The 25,466-nt window shown below is 48.2% G+C and overlaps 1 protein-coding gene across 5 annotated transcripts in view; it reads left to right on the plus strand.

The window, feature by feature from the left end:
• Window positions 1-52: 52 nt before the first annotated feature.
• Window positions 53-25,466, plus strand: part of MED15 (mediator complex subunit 15) — a 106,028-nt gene continuing 80,614 nt past the window's right edge. For 2 of the 5 annotated variants that reach the window (XM_069757263.1, XM_069757287.1), the window contains exons 1-3: window positions 62-224; window positions 15,595-15,682; window positions 22,603-22,654. In XM_069757263.1, the coding sequence (XP_069613364.1) occupies window positions 157-224; window positions 15,595-15,682; window positions 22,603-22,654 (208 nt within the window). In that variant the 5' untranslated portion in view covers window positions 62-156. Of the gene's footprint in view, window positions 225-15,594; window positions 15,683-22,602; window positions 22,655-25,466 lie in introns of all 5 variants that reach the window. The other 3 variants (XM_069757278.1, XM_069757272.1, XM_069757296.1) reach the window with 3 other exon arrangements.

The raw sequence follows: 25,466 nt of genomic DNA on the forward strand, positions 1-25,466 counted from the left end.
GGCGTGCGGGGGCGTGGTCAGCCGCTCTGCTGCTGGCTGTGGGCGTGTACTCGCCGCTCTCTCCTTTTCACTGAACAAAGTCCCACGCTGCCTTGCGACACTTCCGCTTTGCTTGGAGCTGCGATTCTCACTCGGAAGAGAGCGCCAGAAACCAGGATGGAGGTGACGGCCCCTGACAGTGACTGGCGGAGCGCGGGCTTCAGGCAGAAGCTGGTCAGCCAGATGTAAGTGCACAGCCGGGACGCCCTGCACCGGGGCTAGGCCGCAGCCCTCTCACTGTCTTCAACGTGCTGCCCAGCAGTACCGGGAGAGTTCACATTGCTGGTGATTCAGGGAACTATAGCGGTCAGATACGGTCTATGGAGATCTGCCCGTCAGGTCTGTGTATGCTGCCATCGTCTACTATCTACCCACCTGGGGGGTATGGCTGCACTCTGCGGCACCCAACTGAGGAGGGAGGGGGGTATGGCTGCACTCTGCGGCACCCATCTGAGGAGAGAGGGGGGTATGGCTGCACTCTGCGGCGCCCACCTGAGGAGGGAGGGGGGTATGGCTGCACTCTGCGGCACCCAACTGAGGAGGGAGGGGGGTATGGCTGCACTCTGCGGCGCCCACCTGAGGAGGGAGGGGGGTATGGCTGCACTCTGCGGCACCCATCTGAGGAGAGAGGGGGGTATGGCTGCACTCTGCGGCGCCCACCTGAGGAGGGAGGGGGGTATGGCTGCACTCTGCGGCACCCAACTGAGGAGGGAGGGGGGTATGGCTGCACTCTGCGGCGCCCACCTGAGGAGGGAGGGGGGTATGGCTGCACTCTGCGGCACCCAACTGAGGAGGGAGGGGAGTATGGCTGCACTCTGCGGCGCCCACCTGAGGAGGGAGGGGAGTATGGCTGCACTCTGCGGCGCCCACCTGAGGAGGGAAGGGGGTATGGCTGCACTCTGCGGCGCCCACCTGAGGAGGGAAGGGGGGGGGGGTATGGCTGCACTCTGCGGCGCCCACCTGAGGAGGGAGGGGAGTATGGCTGCACTCTGCGGCGCCCACCTGAGGAGGGAGGGGGGTATGGCTGCACTCTGCGGCGCCCACCTGAGGAGGGAAGGGGGGGTATGGCTGCACTCTGCGGCGCCCACCTGAGGAGGGAGGGGGGTATGGCTGCACTCTGCGGCGCCCACCTGAGGAGGGAGGGGAGTATGGCTGCACTCTGCGGCACCCACCTGAGGAGGGAGGGGGGTATGGCTGCACTCTGCGGCGCCCACCTGAGGAGGGAGGGAGGGGGGTATGGCTGCACTCTGCGGCGCCCACCTGAGGAGGGGGGTATGGCTGCACTCTGCGGCACCCATCTGAGGGGGGTATGGCTGCACTCTGCGGCACCCACCTGAGGAGGGAGGGGGGTATGGCTGCACTCTGCGGCGCCCACCTGAGGAGGGAAGGGGGGTATGGCTGCACTCTGCGGCACCCACCTGAGGAGGGAAGGGGGGTATGGCTGCACTCTGCGGCGCCCACCTGAGGAGGGAGGTATGGCTGCACTCTGCGGCGCCCATCTGAGGAGGGAGGGGGGTATGGCTGCACTTTGCGGCACCCACCTGAGGAGGGAAGGGGGGTATGGCTGCACTCTGCGGCACCCATCTGAGGAGGGAGGGGGGTATGGCTGCACTCTGCGGCGCCCATCTGAGGAGAGAGGGGGGTATGGCTGCACTCTGCGGCGCCCATCTGAGGAGAGAGGGGGGTATGGCTGCACTCTGCGGCGCCCATCATTTTTCCCAAGTGTACCAGGATCCGTTTTCAACATGACAACGCCATTCTGAATATTGCTTCTGCTATGAGCTGCCTGTATGGCCTAAACATTCCACCATGGCCTGCGGCGTCTCCAGGCTTGGCTTCAATCGAGCACATCTTGACGTCATTGGTCAGCAATTGTACAGGGAGCTACCAGCATTCGATTTGGATTATTTGTGTTCCTAACTGCATTCAGTGTGGCAGAACATTGATCGGAGAACCATTAACCCCTTTCCGACACTGGGCGTAATAGTATGCCGATGCTGGACTCCCCCCTGTTTGGTGTCGGCTCCTGTGCTGAGCCTGCACATTTCTGGGCACATGACAGCTGATCTATACAGCTGACATGTGTCCGCAACAGCCATGGATGGAATCGCGATCCACCCACGGTTGTTAACTAGTTATATGTCAATCTTTGATAGCGGCATTTAACTTGAGATTACCGGAAACTCGTTGCTAATCCCGCCCATCGTTGACCCCGTCAGATGATCGCGGGTCAGCAATGGGTCGACATGACAACCAGAAGTCTCCAGCAGACCTCTACAGTTGTCATAGCCAGATTGCCATTAGTTCCACCCTGTGGTCGGCGCTCATAGCAAGTGAGCATTTTTGCTACACACAAGCGATCTGATCATCACCTCTTTGTAGTAGAGGAGATGTACTGCAGGTTGTAGTTTCCCATGGAGACTATTGACGCATGCAAAAAGTAAAAATAATATAAAGGTTCAATCGCCCCGTTCAAAATAAAAGTAAAATATACACATTTAGTTACTATATATATACGGCGTACGTATTGAGAGAAAATTCTAAACGTCAGAATTAGGGTTTGTGCACACGTAGAATGGTCCACTGTGGATTTTTCCGCAGCGGGTTTGATAAATCCGCAGGGCAAAAACAGTGTTTTTCCTGTGGATTTACCGCGGATTCCACTGCGGTTTTACACCTGCAGTTTTCTATTATGGAGCAGGTGTAAAACCGCTGTGGAATGTAAACCGCTGCGTTTCCGTGCGGTTTTTTCCGCAGCATGTGCCCTGTGGATTGCGTTTCCCATAGGTTTACATTGTACTGTAAACGCATGGGAAACTGCTGCCAACCCGCAGCTGCGAAAAAGCTGCGGATCCGCAGCGTGTGAACATAGCCTTAAGGTTTTTTTTTTTGGTCGCTGCTACAGTAAAATGCAATAACTGACGATCAAAAGATCGTATATGCACCAAAATGGTATCAATAAAATGTCAGCTCAGCGTGCAAAAATAAGCTCACCCAGCTCAAGATCACAATGGAGACGCTACATGTCTCGTAAAATGGCGCCTTTTTTTAAATTAAATTTTGGATTATTTTTCACCACTTACGGTAAATAAGAGAACCTAGACATTAGAACCTAGTTTAGTGTCTACGAACTCGTGAAGACAAGGAGATTCATAATGGCTGGGCAGTTTAAGCATTTAGTGAACATGGTTAAAAAAAGAAAAAGAAGCCAATCTGTGGAATTGCACTTTTTTTTTGCAATTTCACCGCACTTGGATTTTTTTTCCCCATTTTTCAGTACACGATATGTACACAAAGTCGTGAGTTGGTGTGGATATTTCTGCACTTGGCACTTCTGTAAGGCTACGTTCACATTTGCGTTGTGCGCCGCTGCGTCGGCGACACAACGCAGATCAAAACGCACGCAAAAACGCTGCGTTTTGCGACGCATGCGTCGTTTTTTGCCGAAATTTGGACGCAAGAAAAATGCAACTTGTTGCGTTTTCTGTGCCCGACGCTTGCGGCAAAAAAACGCATGCGTCGCACAACGCATGTCCATGCATCCCCCATGTTAAATATAGGGGCGCATGACGCATGCGTCGCCGCTGCGACGCCCGACGCAAACATGCAAAACGCTAATGTGAACGTAGCCTAAATCCAGTAAATCCAGTTGCTTTGAAAATGTTCTAATTACTGTCGCCTCATTGAGGGACACAGGACCATGGGTGTTATGCTGCTGTCCAATAGGAGGCGACACTATGCATAATCTGAAAAAGATTAACCATGGCTCCTCATCTGCAGTATACACCCCTGGACGGTGTCAGCCTTCTCCAGTTTTTGCTTAGTGTCGCATAGGAGGCATACCTAAAAAATTTTTTTCTTTACTCCGTTTTTTTCCGGCGTGATTACAGATGAAGAAAAGTGGGTCTCCTGCGAGACTCCCGGCATGGCTCCTTCCTCGTCCCTCTATTACGGGGTGCCTGGTTGAAGTCGAGATGGCTGTTTCCCATGTCGCTCCTTCCCCAGTCCCTCGGGTGCTGGTTCGAAGTCGAGACTCCCCCCCCCCCCCCTCCTTCCCCAATTCCTTTTGGTTTCTGGGTTGAGGTCGAGGCGAGGATAAAGCCCCCTGATGGTGACAGCAGCACCCTCCCTAATCCCCCTTCGGGGGCATTAGGTTGAGACACCTCAGGTAGGGCCTGTACAGGCATCACTCTGCAGCTCCCAGCAATGGGCCAGCACACTGCGCCTGCATCCAGGGACCCCAGCCCAGCTGCGGGCTCCTGTCGGGGCCGGGGGGAGTGCAGGCAGGCATGGCACAATAAAGACACAGGGCTCCCTGCGCCCCTGTCTTTGCTGCAGCACCAGCTCTATACTGCCTCAGGGCAACCCCTCACAGGTCCCCCCTTCCGCTTATAGCCCCACCGCTATCCTGCCTTTAAATCCGGGGGTCCGGTTCAGATCCAACCCCCTCCCGGACTTCCGTGCCGGCCTGGAGCCTTTCTGGGCATCTAATCCATCTGCGTCATCCCATAGCACAAGGTCATCCCCTTCTAGGGAGAGACACCGTAGTTCCAGGTCATCTAGACCGTCCTCTTCCAGTGACAGACAATGCAGATCTCCGCAATCCCAGACCAGAGAAGGCCTCTGCCCCAGCTCACCCAGCAGGGGACGCCTCTGATACACAGGATTCGGAAGGCATCTGTGACTCCAACTCAGACAAGGAAATGGAGGGGTCCCTGATCCCAATCCCCCCTAGCAATACAGTTGAGGACATAATCTCTTCCATCCATCAGGTGCTGGACATTTCTGATCCGCCACCAGAGGCCCCAGAACACAAGATTTCCTTTGAAGGAGCTATGAAGCCGCCTAAGGTTTTCTCTAACCACCCAGAGTTTAAGGTGATCCTTAAAAAGCAGCTCTCTCAGCCTGAGGGAAAAAAAAAAAAAAATAAATTCGCTAATCGCAAAAATCTGGAGGCAAGGGGCAAGGTACCATTTCCCACAGAAGGACACCAAGGAATGGACAGATCCACCTGAAGTGGACCCCCTAGTCTCTAGACTAGCAGCACAGACCCTCCTTTCACTGCCAGGTTGCTCAACCGTCAGGGACACAGCAGACCGACAGGTAGAACGCATGGCTCGTTCAATTTTCAAGGCGGCAAGGGCCTCCCTGGCTCCCGCGTTCGCTTCAGTTTGGGCTGCCAAGGCCATCCTGGCTTGGGCCAAATATTTACAAGCTGGCCTCCAAGCATCTGCTCCCGAACTGTCGGACCAAGCGGTTCAAATAGCAGTTGTAGCAGATTACATGCTTCATGCAGCTCTGGATTCAGCAAGGGGCGTAGCGGGGATAGCATCAAACGCCATCACAATTCAGCGTATCCTCTGGCTGCGAAATGGAAAGTGGATGCAGCTTCAAAGTCGTCCCTCACGCACCTCCCGTATCTGTGGGCGACTTTTCGGTGAAAAGTTGGACACCGTGATATCCAACGCCACTGGGGATAAGAGTACCCTCTCCCGCAACTAAAACCTAAACACACTTACAAGAAGCGTAACCAAACCCGATTCCGATCCTTTCAGAATTCTTCGGGCTGGTCTGTCTCACGTCCAGCACAAAATCGTAACCGTTCCCCATGCAGGGACAACTCACGGTCGACGCAAAGGTCGGACAAGACCTGGCAGTCAAAAGCAGGCCAGTCAAAGCCCGACCGCCCAGATCTTCTATCACAAGGCCTGTTCTACCACCAGAACTTAGGGGCTCTCAATTTGACAGCGTGGCCCTTGAAACCTGGGTTCTAACCCAGGCAGGGCTCTCAACGGACGTCATTAAGACCATGATCAGGGCACGGAAGCCAGCCTCTGCCAAGATCTATTACCGCACCTGGAAAGTTCTCTTTATCTGGTGCGAATCTCGCGGCCAGACCCCATTCCCTTATTCCTTCCCTAAACTACCTGGTTTTCTCCAATCGGGTCTGGAGGCCAGGCTGTCCCTCTCAGTGCTTTTTCAAAGGCGCATTGCTACCAAGCCGCAAGTAAGGACTTTTCTTCAGGGGGTTTTCCCGATTGGTTCCCTCTACAGACGACCACTAGAAATGTGGGGCCTCCATCTGGTCCTGACAGCATTGCAGGAACCACCCTTCGAACCCCTTAAAGGGAAGGTACCGCGTTTGTAGAATAAATCACTGTAATGTAGCATAACATGCTGCTATTAGCAAGTTTGAAATGCATGTGAAACAGATATCATGTGTTATATGAGTTTAAAGAATGCACTGGGGGCTGACATCTTGGTTTTGCAGTAGTAGCAGGGCCCTATCAGTGTCAGATTACAGCACCCCATGGACATAGGAGATAATAGACCAGCTCGGACCCTATCTGTAACAATGCAGCAGCATTAGCAGTGAGCTGGGCACGCCTCTGTGGGCTGCACAACTCACTGCTGTAGGTGTGACTAGCTGCCATTTTATTATAGCCCTGTGCTCTCTATCGCAGGACAGAAGAAGCCCTCACTGCTCCTCTGTACTCCAAGCAGGCACACATCCTCTGCTCCTCACATGTTGCCCTGTGTGCTTCTCCTGCTGTGTCTCTGCCTCCCCCTCACACACAGCCCCTGTGATCTCCAGTAAGCTGCACTCACAGCCTGCAGAGAGGGAGGTGACACCTGGAGAGAGAGGAGGGCAGCTGACAGGACAGGGATTAAGGTGGGGGAAGGGGGATGGCAAGAATGTTATTCACAAAAAATGCTGCTGAGCCCACTGTGTTCTTCTCCTCCGTAAACAAGCTGCGCCTCTGATGCAGTAACTGCAGGTGATAGCAGGTCACAGGGCAGTCACACACAAAATGGTGCTACCCTGTGATGCTGCTCTTCATTCTTACTGTAAGGGTACCGTCACACTATACGATTTACCTACGATCACGACCAGCGATATGACCTGGCCGTGATCGTAGGTAAATCGTAGTGTGGTCGCTGGGGAGCTGTCACACAGACAGCTCTCCAGCGCCCAACTATGCCGAGGTCCCTGGGTAACCAGGGTAAACATCGGGTAACTAAGCGCAGGACCGCGCTTAGTTACCCGATGTTTACCCTGGTTACAAGCGTTAAACTAAAAAAAAAAAAAACAGCACATACTTACATCTGGTGTCCGTCAGGTCCCTTGCAGTCTGCTTCCCGCACTCAGTGACTGCCGGCCGTAAAGTGAAAGTGAAAGCACAGCCGCTGTGCTTTCACTTTCACTTTACGGCCGGCAGTCACAGTGCGGGAAGCAGAGACGGCAAGGGACCTGACGGACACCAGAATGTAAGTATGTGCTGTTTTTTTTTTTTTTTTTAGTTTAACGCTTGTAACCAGGGTAAACATCGGGTAACTAAGCGCGGTCCTGCGCTTAGTTACCCGATGTTTACCCTGGTTACAAGCGAACGCATCGCTGGATCGCATCGCTAGATCGCTAGATCGGTGTCACACACACCGATCTAGCGATGACAGCGGGAGATCCAGCGATGAAAGAAAGTTCTAAACGATCTGCTACGACGTACGATTCTCAGCAGGATCCCTGATCGCTGCTGCGTGTCAGACACAGCGATATCGTAACGATATCGCTGGAACGTCACGAATCGTACCGTCGTAGCGATCAAAATGTTATAGTGTGACGGTACCCTTAGAAGCAAAATTGGGGCAGTAACTGCTGACATCACCATTTCCCTCCCCTTTTGGGTGGTCTAATATCCCTGGGGCAGAGCTGCTAAATCTTACTATAGCTGCTTGAGGTCTAAAACGGAAAATGCTCCCCCTAGTGGTAAATATGTATATTTGTAGAAAAATATATAATATTTTTCATATAGAAATGTTTGCAAACAGTGCAAACATTGCATTAATACATTTTAATTACTATTTTAAGCTTAATTTCACAAAAAAACAAAATACAAGAAAACTGGTGGCACCTTCCCTTTAAGGAGGTCCCGCTCCGCCTTCTATCCCAGAAGGTGTTTTTTTTTTTCCTGGTGACAATCCCCTCGCTATGCAGGGTGTCTGATCTGACAGCACTCTCCTGCAGACGGCCCTTTCTGGTTTTTCACCAGGACAAGGTAGTCCTCCGTACGGTCCCATCCTTCCTTCCGAAGGTTGTGTCCAACTTCCACCTCAATGAGGAAATTTCTCTGCCTTCCCTTTGGTCCCGGTTCATAGAGTGGAAAAGGCTCTGCATACGCCCGACCTTGTCAGGGAATTGCGTATATATACCGTATACACTTGAGTATAAGCCGAGATTTTCAGCCCCCAAAAAATGGGCTGAAAGTGCCCCTCTCGGCTTATACTCTGGTCATGGAAGGGTGGTCGGTGGGTGAGAGGGAGCGACGCCTGTCAAATACTCATCTTCTCCTGCCGCGGTCCCCGCATGTCCCACGGTCTTCGGGCGCGGCAGCTTCTTCCCCTGTTCAGCGGTCACTGGTACCGCTCATTAAAGTTTTGAATATGGACTTCAATCCCATAGGGGTGGAGCCGCATATTCATTACTATAATGAGCGGTGCCACGTGACCGCTAACTACTGGAAGAAGCTGCCGCTCCCGGAGACATGGGACATGCAGGGACAGCGCCGGGAGCAGGTGAGTATATCACATTCGCCGTTCTGCCACCTCCCCGTCTTCCGCGTCCTCTGCAGTGACTGTTCAGGTCAGAGGGCGCGATGACGTATTAGTGCGCGCGCCGCCCTCTGCCTGAACAGTCAGTGCGGAGAGACGGGATGCTGAGGAGCAGCGGGCAGCGACGAGAGGGGAGTATGTCATTTTATTTTTTATTTTTTTGTGCAGCAGCATTATATGTGGCACAATGCTATATGGAGCGTCTGTGGGGCCATAAAGAACTGCATGGAGCATTATATGGAGCATCTATGGGACCATAACTGCATGGTACATTACAGGTCCTTCTCAAAAAATTAGCATATAGTGTTAAATTTCATTATTTACCATAATGTAATGATTACAATTAAACTTTCATATATTATAGATTCATTATCCACCAACTGAAATTTGTCAGGTCTTTTATTGTTTTAATACTGATGATTTTGGCATACAACTCCTGATAACCCAAAAAACCTGTCTCAATAAATTAGCATATCAAGAAAAGGTTCTCTAAACAACCTATTACCCTAATCTTCTGAATCAACTAATTAACTCTAAACACATGCAAAAGATACCTGAGGCTTTTATAAACTCCCTGCCTGGTTCATTACTCAAAACCCCCATCATGGGTAAGACTAGCGACCTGACAGATGTCAAGAAGGCCATCATTGACACCCTCAAGCAAGAGGGTAAGACCCAGAAAGAAATTTCTCAACAAATAGGCTGTTCCCAGAGTGCTGTATCAAGGCACCTCAATGGTAAGTCTGTTGGAAGGAAACAATGTGGCAGAAAACGCTGTACAACGAGAAGAGGAGACCGGACCCTGAGGAAGATTGTGGAGAAGGACCGATTCCAGACCTTGGGGAACCTGAGGAAGCAGTGGACTGAGTCTGGTGTGGAAACATCCAGAGCCACCGTGCACAGGCGTGTGCAGGAAATGGGCTACAGGTGCCTCATTCCCCAGGTAAAGCCACTTTTGAGCTACAGAGAAGCAGCACTGGACTGTTGCTAAGTGGTCCCAAGTACTTTTTTCTGATGAAAGCAAATTTTGCATGTCATTCGGAAATCAAGGTGCCAGAGTCTGGAGGAAGACTGGGGAGAAGGAAATGCCAAAATGCCTGAAGTCCAGTGTCAAGTACCCACAGTCAGTGATGGTGTGGGGTGCCATGTCAGCTGCTGGTGTTGGTCCACTGTGTTTCATCAAGGGCAGGGTCAATGCAGCTAGCTATCAGGAGATTTTGGAGCACTTCATGCTTCCATCGGCTGAAATGCTTTATGGAGATGAAGATTTCATTTTTCAGCACGACCTGGCACCTGCTCACAGTGCCAAAACCACTGGTAAATGGTTTACTGACCATGGTATTACTGTGCTCAATTGGCCTGCCAACTCTCCTGACCTGAACCCCATAGAGAATCTGTGGGATATTGTGAAGAGAAAGTTGAGAGACGCAAGACCCAACACTCTGGATGAGCTTAAGGCCGCTATTGAAGCATCCTGGGCCTCCATAACATCTCAGCAGTGTCACAGGCTGATTGCCTCCATGCCACGCCGCATTGAAGAAGTCATTTCTGCCAAAGGATTCCCGACCAAGTATTGAGTGCATAACTGAACATTATTATTTGATGGTTTTTTTGTTTGTTATTAAAAAACACTTTTATTTGATTGGATGGGTGAAATATGCTAATTTATTGAGACAGGTTTTTTGGGTTATCAGGAGTTGTATGCCAAAATCATCAGTATTAAAACAATAAAAGACCTGACAAATTTCAGTTGGTGGATAATGAATCTATAATATATGAAAGTTTAATTGTAATCATTACATTATGGTAAATAATGAAATTTAACACTATATGCTAATTTTTTGAGAAGGACCTGTATATGGGGTATCTATGGGGCCATAAAGAACTGCATGGAGCATTATATGGGGCATCTATGGGGCCATAAAGCACTGCATGGAGCATTATATGGGGCCATAAAGCACTGCATGGAGCATTATATGGGGCCATAAAGCACTGCATGGAGCATTATATGGGGCATCTATGGGGCCATAAAGAACTGCATGGAGCATTATATGGGGCATCTATGGGGCCATAAAGAACTGCATGGAGCATTATATGGGGCATCTATGGGGCCATAAAGCACTGCATGGAGCATTATATGGGGCATCTATGGGGCCATAAAGAACTGCATGGAGCATTATATGGGGCATTTATGGGGCCATAAAGAACTGCATGGAGCATTATATGGGGCATCTATGGGGCCATAAAGAACTGCATGGAGCATTATATGGGGCATCTATGGGGCCTTAAAGAACTGCATGGAGCATTATATGGGGCATCTATGGGGCCATAAAGAACTGCATGGAGCATTATATGGGGCATCTATGGGGCCATAAAGAACTGCATGGAGCATTATATGGGGCATCTATGGGGCCATAAAGAACTGCATGGAGCATTATATGAGGCATCTATGGGGCCATAAAGAACTGCATGGAGCATTATATGGGGCATATTTGTATATGGAGCATCTTATGGGGCCATAATGAACTGTATGGAGCATTATATGGGGCCTATTTTGTATGGAGCATCTTATGGGGCCATAATGAACTGTATGGAGCATTATATGGGGCCTATTTTGTATGGAGCATCTTATGGGGCCATAATGAACTGTATGGAGCATTATATGGGGCTCCTGATTCAATATGGATATTCTAAAACTACTGATGTCTCAATTAATTATACTTTTATTGATATCTATTTTTATTTTTGACATTTACCGGTAACTGCTGCATTTTCCACCCTAGGCTTATACTAGAGTCAATAAGTTTTCCCAGTTTTTCGTTGCAAAGTTAGGGGGTCAGCTTATACTCGGGTTGGCTTATACTCGAGTATATACAGTATGTGTCTAGAACTGTGTCCTTCCGGAGGTCTGATTCTCTTTTCCTTCTTCCGGAAGGCGGCCGCAAGGGTCTGCCAGCTTCCAAAGCTATCCTTGCCAGGTGGATCAAATCCACCATACAAGAGGCCTACCGCCTTAAGAATTCTCCTTTTCCAGCCGGTATTACGGCACACTCTACAAGGGCGGTAGGGGCCTCCTGGGCCATTCGGCACCAGGCTTCGGCACAACAACTGTGTAAGGCGGCCATTTGAACTAGCCTACACACGTTTGCTAAACACTACAGAGTTCATACCCAGTCCTCAGCGGACGCGAACCTGGGTAGACGAGTTCTGCAGGTGGCGGTGCCCCAAGTTTAGGGGCCTGTCTGCACAATATTCGTCCATTGCTTCCCACCCAGGGACTGCTTTGGGACGTCCCATGATCCTGTGTCCCCCAATGAGGCGACAGAGTAAAAGAGATTTTTGTTTACTCACCGTAAAATCTTTCTCTTAGCCTCTAATTGGGGGACACAGCTCCCACCCTGTTGCCCTTGCCGGGCCGTTGTTACTGTTGAGTTCTCATATTGTTTTCTTGAGCTCGTACACAGTTGCCTTCTTATAGGCATGATTGTGTTATTCATGTTACGTTCCTCCTAATGCTTCTGCACAAAACTGGAGAAGGCTGACGCCGTCCAGGGGTGTATACTGCAGAGGAGGAGCCATGGTTAATCTTTGTCAGATTATGCATAGTGTCGCCTCCTAGTGGACAGCAGCATAACACCCATGGTCCTGTGTCCCCCAATTAGAGGCGAAGGGTACCGTCACACTATAACATTTCGATCGCTACGACGGTACGATTCGTGACGTTCCAGCGATATCGTTACGATATCGCTGTGTCTGACACGCAGCAGCGATCAGGGATCCTGCTGAGAATCGTACGTCGTAGCAGATCGTTTAGAACTTTCTTTCATCGCTGGATCTCCCGCTGTCATCGCTAGATCGGTGTGTGTGACACCGATCTAGCGATGCGATCCAGCGATGCGTTCGCTTGTAACCAGGGTAAACCTCGGGTAACTAAGCGCAGGACCGCGCTTAGTTACCCGATGTTTACCCTGGTTACAAGCGTTAATCTAAAAAAAAACAAACAGCACATACTTACATTCTGGTGTCCGTCAGGTCCCTTGCAGTCTGCTTCCAGCACTGTGACTGCTGGCCGTAAAGTGAAAGCAGAGCACAGCGGCTGTGCTTTCACTTTACGGCCGGCAGTCACTGAGTGCGGGAAGCAGACGGCAAGGGACCTGACGGACACCAGAATGTAAGTATGTGCTGTTTGTTTTTTTTTTAGTTTAACGCTTGTAACCAGGGTAAACATCGGGTAACTAAGCGCGGTCCTGCGCTTAGTTACCCGATGTTTACCCTGGTTACCCAGGGACCTCGGCATCTTGGTCGCTGGAGAGCTGTCTGTGTGACAGCTCCCCAGCGACCACACTACGATTTACCTACGATCACGGCCAGGTCATATCGCTGGTCGTGATCGTAGGTAAATCGTATAGTGTGACGGTACCCTAAGAGAGAGAGATTTTACGGTGAGTACACACAAATCTCCTTTTTTTTTTTTTTTTTTTTTTCGTTCCTGTGATTTCCATCATTACACAACTTTTTCTTCTTGGCGTTACAATTCAGTGCTGAGTAGTGTAGTTTTTCTTTTTGTAGCTACTTCAAATTTTGCCTTACAATTTGTAATGAATCACGAAAAAAACGGACTGAATTGAAAGTCTTCTAGGGAAGCCCGTTGGCAAATGCCATACATAGAAAATTAAGGAAGTTAAACACTTTGCATGGGTAGTTTTTTTTTTTAAATAAATTGATTCTTGCAGGGTATTCCAGCACCCCCTCACATGTACAGCTACCGGGTGGAATGCATTAACGATTGGCCGGTATCGGGGTTCCGGTCTTGCTCATTAGAGTAAGACCCGTGGCATGATGCTTGTCAATTATGCGCGCATCCTAAGAGTTACCTGTAGTCATGTCATCGGTGTCACTCACCTTCTGATCCGGAAAAGAGTTTCACTGGGATACCCCTTTAAATCTTTAAGGGACTCTAAGTTGATTCAATCAAATTGGCTTCAGCTTAAAAACTATGGGACAAATCTCTCCCTTGGTCCTCAAATGATTTTTAAAGGAGCAGTGTAGGCCAAAGTATTGTCAAGTTTTAGGATATCTGCATACAAGACTAAAGGTACCGTCACATTTAGCGACGCTGCAGCGATCCAGACAACGATACCGATCGCTGCAGCGCCGCTGTTTGGTCGCTGGAGAGCTGTCACACAGACAGCTCTCCAGCGACCAACGATGCCGGTGCCCGAGTAACCAGGGTAAACATCGGGTTACTAAGCGCAGGGCCGTGCAGTAACCCGATGTTTACCCTGGTTACCAGTGTAAACGTAAAAAAAACCAAACACTGCATACTTACATTCCGGTGTCTGTCCTCCGGCGCTGTGCTTCTCTGCACTGACTGTGAGCGCCAGCCGGAAAGCACAGCGGTGACATCACCGCTGTGCTCTGCTTTCCGGCTGGCCGGCGCTGACAGTGCAGAGAAGCACAGCGCCGGAGGACAGACACCGGAATGTAAGTATGTAGTGTTTGTTTTTTTTACGTTTACACTGGTAACCAGGGTAAATATCGGGTTACTAAGCGCGGCCCTGCGCTTAGTAACCCGATGTTTACCCTGGTTACCAGTGAAGACATCGCTGAATCGGCGTCACACACGCCGATTCAGCGATGTCTGCAGGAGTCCAGCGATGAAATAAAGTTCTGGACTTTCTGCTCCGACCAACGATGGCACAGCAGGATCCAGATCGCTGCTGCCTGTCAAACTGAACGATATCGCTAGCCAGGACGCTGCAACGTCACGGATCGCTAGCGATATCGTTCAGTGTGAAGGTACCTTAATCCCCTGTGAAATGTCAATTTTCCCTTCTCATGACTTCCTGGGCTCTCACCAGGGAAACTATTACTCTGCGTTACATAACGCTGTCATACAAAGCAATGGGGGCATTGGGGTATTTAGTGATAAACTCCCTTTCAACCAGCATAGAATAAACATCTGGCCCCATCCACATCAGATTATCAATGGATTCCCAGTAATTAAGGTAGGACTTCCACTATTGTCATCATAGTGTATATTGGTTTTTACATTGTTGCTGTGTACAGCCAGTTCGAAAGCTCAGCCTTCATAAGTTATTGTTTGTGAGCTCTGACTACAAGCTGCATCCTGTGGAGGCTGACAAAATCAGGAAAAGTCAGTGACCGCTAAGATTGCCCATGGTTCCTTTTAAATTCCCAAAGCTTGAAAAAATGTTTTCTCGAAAGCTCCTGATTGAAGAACATCAATGTTGCGTCTCTAGACCCTGACTGATAAGTATGCAGTTAAATATTTTATGGCCAATTTTATGTGTACCTGGTAGCCACTTTACGGCATCTCTCTTATACCTGTGGCTAGAAGGCGGAGTGCACTCCGCCTTCTAGCCACAGGTGTTTTAATTACAGCAGGTCCAATACCCCTCCATAGAGAGAGAGAATTTTAGTCTAGGAAGAGGTTTCACATGTACCCATTCAGATGGAGACGTTTATTCTCAGCGAGGTAAGGCAAGCGTAGGACCTGGTATAAGAGAGATGCCGTAAAGTGGCTACCAGGTAAACATAAAATTGGCCATTTTATGCGCTAAATGCTCTCATTTTTCATATTTCTAGTGCAGTAATGCAGTTCAAATTTCGTATTTCAAGTTTGTATGTTCTAGCGCTGCAGTGTGCTGCCTTATTTATTTAACTATATACGAGTTGGCGACTCTAGGTTCAGCACCTGTTCACACTTAGTCTATGTTTGGATGTGCAGGTCAGGTTTTTGAAATGATTAGTATGCAGAGCAGCACTGGGTGGCTCCTCTACAGCAAAGTGACTACCGTGTCGCTGCCATTAAAATTAGATGACAGAGTATTTGTACCTGGTTGATCTTCACATTCAGAAAATGATTCCTCTAGAAGTACAGATGATTTTTACCTTTTCAATGAATGGTTTTACCTTGTATTCCAGTGAAGAAGCTATGCGCAAAGCTGGAGTAGCTCACAACAAGTCTAGCAAAGATATGGAGAACCATGTTTTCCTGAAAGCCAAATCCCGGGTAAGTTTCTCCTTGCTTTCACTCGCTATGTAGGAAAATATTCTAACGCACAAACTATTAAAGTTTGCCATGACTCAGATTGATCTCTTCACTCTGAAGTATTACACCTTTTCTGTGAGGTAAAACATTTACTTACTGTCTTTACACCTGTTTTACCTCACAGAAAGCAGCGGCTGTCATCCTTTCTGTGCACTCTGTTTTTTGCTTCCTCCCCTGCCCAGGAACAGGGATATGATGTCCCTGTACGGTCACACAGCCATTACACAGTACACAGCATACATACAGCCTGGGATTCGTCTCTGGCTATATTTACGGCGGTGTAACTTCTGAATAATTGGATGGGTGGGTTTGACCACACCTCATCAAACACATGCCCCATGCATTTTGTTAAAATTGACACCTTGCTAAAAACACCAAACATTTTTCATAATTTGTAGGGATTTTTTTTTCCCAGATAACTTTAGAAAACTCCTTCATGAATCAGGCCCATATGTGGATTTAAGAAGAGAAAAAAAAATGTCCCCAATAATGGACACCTGCTTAAGAGCCGGCACTTTTGGTAGTTCAAGGCTAAGTTCACAATACTGTATTTTTGATCCGAATGTTGTCTGTGGACAATGTGACCTTCCATGAAGAGCCCTTGGATCAGTATTATTCAATCAGGTTGTTCAAGTAACTTTTATTTATTTTTTTTTTTTATGGACTAATGTCCTCTTCCATGTTTTGGATGAGACTTGCCTATTTAAGCCTATGGGCGCACAAAAAATAGTACATCCCATACAGATGAACCATATGATATCAGATTTTTACAGATACATTGTGATTTTTAACATAGGAACCTGTATTTGCTGCTGCTGTATAATAAACGCCATACTGATGACAGTACAAGTGAAAAATTGCCTTTTTCTCCAGTCACCTTCCACGACAACAGTATCGGAGGAGGTCTCCTCTCCCTAATAGGGGACAGGAAACAGAGGTTAAATACCCCTCCCCTTCCTGCAACCACCAGTGTTTTTCCTGTCCCCTATGGGGCATGAAGAGGTTTCTGATAGTGCTGCCGTGGCCGGCAATCGGGAGCGCTGTTACCTTGAAGCCGGGCAGTCTAGGTCGGGGGCTCTGCTCTCCTCCTCCTTTAGACTGCTCCCATCTCCGCGTCCATGGCGCGACTTGGGACCTTCACCCACCCTACCTGCACCTTTTTCGGGAGACAAAAGAAGGGCGGTTTAGTGCTCCGGGATCCTCCTGCAGCTCCCCGACTTCCTCCTTCCTCCACGCTGGTGGTGGCACTCGCGTACCGGAAGTGACGCGCACCCGAACTTCCGGTTTTCTCAGTCCCATACGCGGCAGCTCCCGCGCGCGCCGGCCGACGTCCCTGCCCCTAGGACATCCAGCGGCAGCCATGACTGGCATCTCTGACCCCCCACGGACTCTAATGAGGAGGAGGAGCACCAAATTCACTGGGCGCCTCGGTAAAGTATTTATTCCAGGCTGGGGAAGCCTCCAGGTAAGACCTTATGTCTGTGACCCTCTCTGTCTGGACCACTGACTATATGGACGGCAACAAACCCCTACATTCTGCTCCTGCGTAGCCCAGCGTGCACCCCCCTACTGTAAGTAGTGGGATGATGTCCCTTGCTGTCCATTTAAATTTAAGTGACTTAGTCTCTCTCGTTCTAGGGAAACAAGGTCCCTGCCCCTAGGAAAAATAAGATGCCCAGCCGCAAGTGTGCTGCATGTGCGTCGAAGCTTCCCTCCGCATATAAAAAGAACCTCTGCCAACCATGCACAGACGAAGTTCTGCGTAGTGAACAGCCCTCACTCATGGACCGCATCAGAACCCTCATCAGACAAGAGGTTCAGTCCTCCATGGCGGCCCTTTCTCCGACCCCAACACCGCAACCTCCCCCTCCTAAGAAAAGGAAGATGGCTCCGGTAGTTTCGGACTCTGACTCAGGCGAGATACATACCTCGGGTTCAAAGGACATTTGGAAGAATGAGGGTTCTACTTCTGCTTCCAAATCTGACAATAAAATCTCTTCTCCTCCGAGGATATGAAAGAGTTAGTTTCCCTGGTGAGGGGCACCATGTGGGTACAAGAGGAGGTAGAGGGCCATTCCGTACAGGATGACATGTTTGGAGGTTTGAAACCTAAGACTGTGAAGGGATTCCCCATACACAAAAATATCGAAAACCTTATCCTCCATGAGTGGGGCCTACCGGAAAAGGGGTTAAACGTCCCATCGGTGTTTAAGAATCGTTTCCCCCTTGAGGGAGACTGTTCTCTACTGGAAATGTCCAAAGTAGATGTTCAAGTGTCAAGGGTAACCAAAAAAACGGCCCTACCCTTTGAAGATTCCTCTCAGCTGAAAGATAACATGGATCGGAAAACTGAGAGCTTATTGAGAAAATCTTGGGATACTTCAACTAATTTACTGAGATCTAACGTGGCCTCAACATGTCTAGCCAGATCCTTGTTTCTCTTGCTACGTACCTTAGAGAATCAACTCGTACAAGGTACGTCTAGGGAAGAGATTCTTAATTCTCTCCCACTGCTTCAAAAGGCGACTGGATTCCTCGCGGACGCCTCCGCAGAATCAGTACGAGTAGCCGCTAGATCCGCTGTTCTCACTAATTCGGATAGAAGGGCCTTATGGCTTAAATCCTGGGGAGGCGATATTACCTCAAAGTCCAAGCTTTGTGGTATTCCCTTCCAAGGTCATTATGTATTTGGGCCAGTCCTGGATGAAATCTTGGACAAAGCCTCAGATAAAAAGTAAGTCCTTCCGGAACAAAAGAGCCCTAGGAAATGGTTTTTTTTCATTCACCCGTGACCAAGCCCCCCAACAAAATTACAAGGGTAAGGGCAAATCGGGACGGTGGAGCTACCCCAAGGGAGGTAAAGCCAGAAATATCCTGGTCCCCCAACCTCAGCAGACCTCTGAGAAGCAATGACTGCTCTCCGGTCGGAGGTGGACTCTCGGGTTTCCTCTCCCAATGGCATACGATCACCACGGATCAGTGGGTCCTGCGTACCATACGGGAGGGCCTATGATTAGAATTCGAGACTCCTCCTCCTCACCGTCTAACCATCACTTCTCTACAGTCTCCAGGTCTTCGGGAATATCTGATGCCAGATATTCTAAGCCTGCTTCAAGCAGAGGTGATTTCCCATGTACCACATTGAGAAATAGGAGAAGGTTACTATTCCCATCTTTTTCTGGCAAAAAAACCCTCTGGAAAACAACGTATCATCATAAACCTCTAAATCAGGTAATAAAATACCGAAGATTCATAATGTAATCGATCAGATCAGCAATCCCGCTAATTGGTCAGGACTGGGTAATGGCGATGTTGGATCTGAGGGACACTTATTACCATGTGCCAATACATCCAGACCACAGGAGGTTCCTCAGATTCGCAATTTCCCCAAACAAGCGGGTCAGCCATTACCAATTCAATGTCCTTCCTTTCGGAGTCTCGTCTGCTCCAAGAGTCTTCACCAAGATCATGGCAGAAGCGGTAATCTTTATTCGACAACAGGGGGTCTGTGTCATTCCATACTTGGACGACTTTCTCATCTCCCCATTCGTTTCACGCTTCAATCAGGACGTGACGAAGGTCCTCGATATTCTAAAGTCACTCGGGTGGATCCTGAATTTGGCAAAATCAGATCTCCGGCCATCTCAACAGAAGAAATTCCTAGGAGTTCTTCTGGACTCTGAGAAAAGGATGTCCTTTCAACCCAAGGACCGTCGGATTGATCTTGTCCACAGGATCTCCAGGTTTAGAAGCCAAAAAACCCCGACTCTAAGAGACTCTGTCAATCCTGGGTTCATTAACATCATGCATCCAGGCAGTCTCCTGGGCCCAAGCCCATACGAGAATCCTTCAGTCTCACATCCTGACGTATTCAAGAGGACACCAGATGGCTTTAACAGGAAGATTCCCCTTCCCACTCGTGTAAGATCCTCCCTCTCATGGTGGCTGAACTCCCGAAACCTACATCGGGGAGTCAGCTGGGATCAGACTCTTCTCATAGTACTCACAACAGACGCAAGCCAGAGAGGTTGGAGTGCTGTGATCGAAGGCTCCCACTTTCGGGGGTTGTGGCCCCCAGATATAACACACAGCTCCTCAAATCTGAGGGAATTGAAGGCAGTGGAGGAGGCGCTAAGAGCTGCATCTGTCCTCATTCAAGGTCACCATGTACGGGTGATGTCCGACAACATGACCACTGTGGCCTATCTCTGGCACCAAGAGGGCACAAGACACTCGAGCCTAAAGTTAACTGCTGGAAGGATTTTTTCCTGGGCGGAGAATCACCTTCTGTCCATCTCCGCAGTACATATAAAGGGATTGGACAATTCCCAGACGATTACCTCAGCAGGAGGGACTTCCATCCAGGAGAGTGGTCTCTAAACCAGGATGTATTCCTATCCTTGGTCCGGAGGTGGGGAACTCCCGGTATTGTACCTGTTCGCCAACAATCGGAGTACAAAATCAAACACCTTCTTCTCCCTGACCTCCTCAAACGAGGCGCAGGAACTGGACGCTTTCTCCCACCCCTGGGAGTTTGTCCTGGCTTATGCCTTCCCGCCAATCCCATTGCTACCCAGAACACTACAGAAGATCCCGATAGATCAAGTTACAACAATTCTGGTAGCCCCATTGTGGCAAGGGAGAAGCTGGTTCAGCGCATTAACAGGCATGTGTCTAGAAGGCCCGATTCTGCTTCCCCCCCAAAGACGTGACCTTCAACAGGGTCCCCTGCTTCATCCGGACCTACACAAGCTGAAGTTGGCAGCCTGTTTACTGAAGCCAAGATCCTGAAAGCCAGAGAACTCTCACAGGACGTGATTGAAACCTTACAAAAGAGTAGGAAGCCAATAACGAACGCCATTTATGGCAAAATATGGAAAAATTCTCATCATGGTGTTCCCCGAACAAACCGGATCCATTCAACCCAAATATTGCACAGATCCTTCAATTCCTCCAGAAGGGCTTGGAACTGGGACTTTCACCTAGTACCCTAAAGGTTCAGGTGTCAGCTCTTGAGTCTTTCTTCGACCAAGATCTAGCAAACCACCGGTGGATCAAACGATTCATAACATTGGCAACTAGAATCCGTCCGAGACTTCACGTCCACACTCCTCCTTGGGACTTGAACCTTGTTTTAATAGGTCTGACCAGTGACCCCTTTGAACCCCTTTCAGCCTCCAGCTTAAAAATCCTGACCCTTAAAACCGTCTCACTGGTAGCGATCACCAGGTGTATAGGAGAACTACAGGCCTTGTCAGTCCAGGAGCCATTCCTGACCATAACCATGGATAGTATAATCCTCAAATTGGACCCTTCCTTTATGCCTAAGGTAGTTTCAGACTTCCACAGAAATCAAGACATCATTTTACCCTCATTCTGTCCAAATCCCTCTAATCCAAAAGAAGAGGCCTTTCACACAATGGACGTCCGAGTGGTCCTGTTCTACCTCCAACAGATAGAAAGTTGGAGGTTGGACCAAAACCTGTTCGTCCAGTGGTCCGGATGAAATAAGGGCAAGAAAGCAGCCAAAAGCACAATCGCTAATTGGATTAAACAAGCAATTAGTCTTGCATACTCATCCCAGAAGCTTGCACCTCCAGCTTCACTAAAAGCCCACTCCACCCGTTCAGTCTCGACTTCCTGGGCAGAGAGGGGAAACGCATCATCGGAGCAGATATGCAGAGCAGCCACCTGGTCGTGAGTCCATACTTTCACCAGACACGACAGGCTCAACTTCAGTAGGGACCTATCGTTTGGCAGACGCGTTCTCCAAGCGGTTGTCCCTCCCTAAAGAAATTAGCGGTTGGTATGACTCCGATACTGCTGTCGTGGAAGGTGACTGGAGAAAATAGAATTAGACTTACCGGTAATTCATTTTCTAGGAACGTTCCACGACAGCACTAATTTCCCTCCCTATCTGATTTATTAGATGATTCCTGCACTTAAGTGGTAACTATACATGCTACTGTGTCCAGAAAAAAACACTGGTGGTTGCAGGAAGGGAAGGGGTATTTAACCTCTTTGTTTCCTGTCCCCTATTAGGGCGGGGAGACATCCTCCGATACTGCTGTCGTGGAAGGTTCCTAGAAACAGAATTACCGGTAAGTCTAATTCAATTTTTTTCTGGGTGAAATTTTTATTTTTTTCTTCCTTTTATATGGTTGCATGAACTTAGCATAAAAGTGAGCTCATTATGGTCCAACCTTGTGCACATGCCACTGAAAGAAATTCAATAGGATTTTTCACTCATGCATCCCTTGTTCTATCCTAATTTTAATGGACCCACAGTAGTGAGAAGATTGATCCTGGTGCTGTTTTTTGAGGCTCTTCCAGAAACTGTGGTTAACTAACTTAACAGGAGGCCCCAGATGTGGATCTCTGAGTTTGTAATTTTAAATGGGGGAATATTGCTGTGGACACAAACCTGATGTACTGACAAAGACAGATCTTGTAGACTAAAGCCTCTTGTTGCGGCTGATGGTTCCTGCAAAGTTGTTGGTTAATTTTTGTACTTTTAGAGTTTGTGCATACGGTGTAGTTTTCATGTGGGTACGCTCCTTGGTCAATGGCAGTATACTACTGAAATGACGCTTCAGGAAAAGCACAGTTGCTATTTAAATGAAACCTATTCTGCTACACTCGGGTATCAGGGATTCCGTTGTGGGGTGCACATACCCTCACAATGTAGATCACTTTCACATCAAATCTGTTTCTGTTGATCATCCTCAGACGGCGTTCTTTTGTTTTATAACCATAAAAGTCAGTAAAGGAGAGAGGAAATGTTATATAGCGACAGTATAAGCAACAACAAAAAAAAGGTTTGAGGTTAAATTGAACATTCGCTGTGAATTTTTCTTAATTGCCGCTCTTCTTGATTACAGGAGGAGTATCTGTCTTTGGTGGCTAGACTGATCATTCACTTTCGAGATATTCGTAAGTCAGTTTAGATTGTGATGAAACTATTTTAAATGTTACCAGAAAAGCTCTTGGGCCTCATTCACGTGTTTTTTTTTTTTTTTTTTTTGTTGTTGTTGTTGTTTGTTTTTGTTTTTTTTGTGTGTATAAAAACATAACTTGATGTGTCAATTTGACCCTCTCTTCATAAATCTACTTCAATGGGTCTGCAAAATGTTTATGCACAGTGACCCGATGCAACTGCAAAGTCACTCCAAAAGTGAAAGTGTCATAATATACGCTGTTCAGTCCTATTGAAAAACAATATACCATATATATATATACCCGAGTATGCCCCCTCCCCCCCCCCCCCCCCCCTAATTTTGCTGCAAAAAACTGGGAAAACTTATTGACTCGAGTATAAGCCTAGGGTGGAAAATGCAGCAGCTACCGGTATATGTAAAAAAAAAAAAGATACCAATAAAAGTAAAATTAATTGAGACATTAGTAGGTTAAGTGTTTTTGAATATCCATATTGAATCAGGAGCCCCATGTAATGCTCCATACAGTTCATGATGGGCCCCATAAAATGCTCCATACAAAATACGCCCCATATAATGCTCCATAAAATTTATGATGGGCCCCATAAGATGCTCCATATTAAAATATGCCTCATATAATGCTGCACAAATGCTGATTATGGCCCCATAAGATGCTCCATATGGATATTTTGCCCATATAATGCTGCACAAATGCTGATTATGGCCCCATAAGATGCTCCATATAAAAATGTGCCCCATATAATGCTCCATGCAGTTCTTTAAGGCCCCATAAGATGCAGCGTCCCGTCTCTCCGCACTGACTGTTCAGGCACATTAATAAGTCATCGAGCCCTCTGACCTGAGCAGTCACTGCAGAGGACGCGGAAGACGGAGCGGCGGTAGAACGAGGGAAGGTAAATATGAAATACTCACCTGCTCCTGGTGCGGTCCCTGGCAGCTTCTCCCGAACAGATGGTCTCCGGCACCGGCAGCTTCTTCCTCTGTTCAGCGGTCACTGCTACCGCTCATTACAGTAATGAATATGCGGCTCCACCCCTATGGGAGTGGAGTCCATATTCATTACTTTAATGAGCGGTACCATGTGACCGCGGAACAGGGGAAGAAGGTGCCGGAGACTATGGGACATGCAGGGAGCGCCGGGAGCAGGTGAGTATGTGACCGTCGTCACTCCCCCTCACCCGCTGACCATGACTCAAGTATAAGCCGAGAGGGGCACGTTCAGCTCTTTTTTTTTGGGAGGTGGGGGGGAGGGGGGGCTGAAAATCTCGGCTTGTATTTGAGTATATACGGTAATTGGCCTGAACTATATACAGGATATATTTGCACGCCGTGAAAGATAAACAGCTTCTCGATTTGGATGTGTAGTCATGGTGTCTCTGCAATTCTTACACCTCAACGGGCCCTTGGTTATCCTGTGTAGGTGCAATCCTCTCTCTCTCCTAGCTTGGCAACCTGGCCTCCTGATGAGCCATTGATTTGGTGAATTGCGTCGAAGTGTAAAAATTGGAGACAGACACTATGACTACACATCCAAAACGATAAGTTGTTTATCCTTCACGATGTGCAAATATACCGTGTATAGAATATTGCTCAAGCGGTCTAGACTAGTGAATTATCTGTCGCATTTATAGCGGGGAACATTAGGGCAAATGAGGCTGTCACCACTGAGAGGCAGCGCCAAATCCCGTTACTATAGGATGCCAACCTCCACTTCTAGGCAGGGGTTCGCCTAGCTGAATTTCCAGGGTAAAAGTAGTGCATTTTATATTGTGACTGGATGGTGGCCCGATTCTAACGTATCGGGTATTCTAGAATATGTAGGTAGTATATTGCACAGTGACGTAGTATATAACATAGCTACGTATTATGTAACACAGCCACATAGTATATAACATATCCACGTAGTGTATTGCACAGCTATGTAGTGTATTGCACAGGCACGTAGTATATAACATAGCCGGGTAGTATATTGCACAGTCACGTAGTGTATTGCACAGCTATGCAGTATATTGGTCAGCGACGTAGTGTATAGCAGAGCCATGTAGTATATAACATAGCCACGTAGTATATTGTAGAGGCACGTAGTATATTGCACAGCCACATAGTATACAGTTATGTGAAAAACATTGGACACCCCTATTAATCTTAAACTTAATGTTTTATAAAAATTGTTTTGTTTTTTTTGCAACAGCTATTTCAGTTTCATATATCTAATAACTGTTGGACACAGTAATGTTTCTGCCTTGAAATGAGGTTTATTGTACTAACAGAATGTGCAGTCTGCATTCAAATAAAATTTGACAGGTGCATAAGTATGGGCACCCTTATCATTTTCTTGTTTTAAATACTCCTACCTACTTTTTACTGACTTACAAAAGGCCTTTTTTTTTGTTTTCTAACCTCATTGAGCTTTGAACTTCATAGCCAGGTGTATGCAATCATGAGAAAAGCTACTTAATGTGGCCACTTGCAAGTTGTTCTCCTGTTTGAATCTCCTCTGAAGAGTGGCATCATGGGCTCCTCAAAAGAACTGTCTAATCTGAAAACAAAGATTATTCAACATAGTTGTTCAGGGGAAGGATACAAAAAGCTGTCTCAGAGATTTAACCTGTCAATTTCCACTGTGAGGAACATAGTAAGGAAATGGAAGAACACAGGTACAGTGTGTGAGTGCTCAGCGCTGACTGCAGGGCAGTAAAGCAGTGGCCATTTCGCTGTCAGACTATGGCCGTCGCTGATTGGTCGTGGCAGTGGTCGTGGGCATTTTGCCACGACCAATCAGCGACTTG

This window comes from Ranitomeya imitator, chromosome 1 (assembly GCF_032444005.1).
Source record: "Ranitomeya imitator isolate aRanImi1 chromosome 1, aRanImi1.pri, whole genome shotgun sequence".
NCBI classification, from domain to species: domain Eukaryota; kingdom Metazoa; phylum Chordata; class Amphibia; order Anura; family Dendrobatidae; genus Ranitomeya; species Ranitomeya imitator.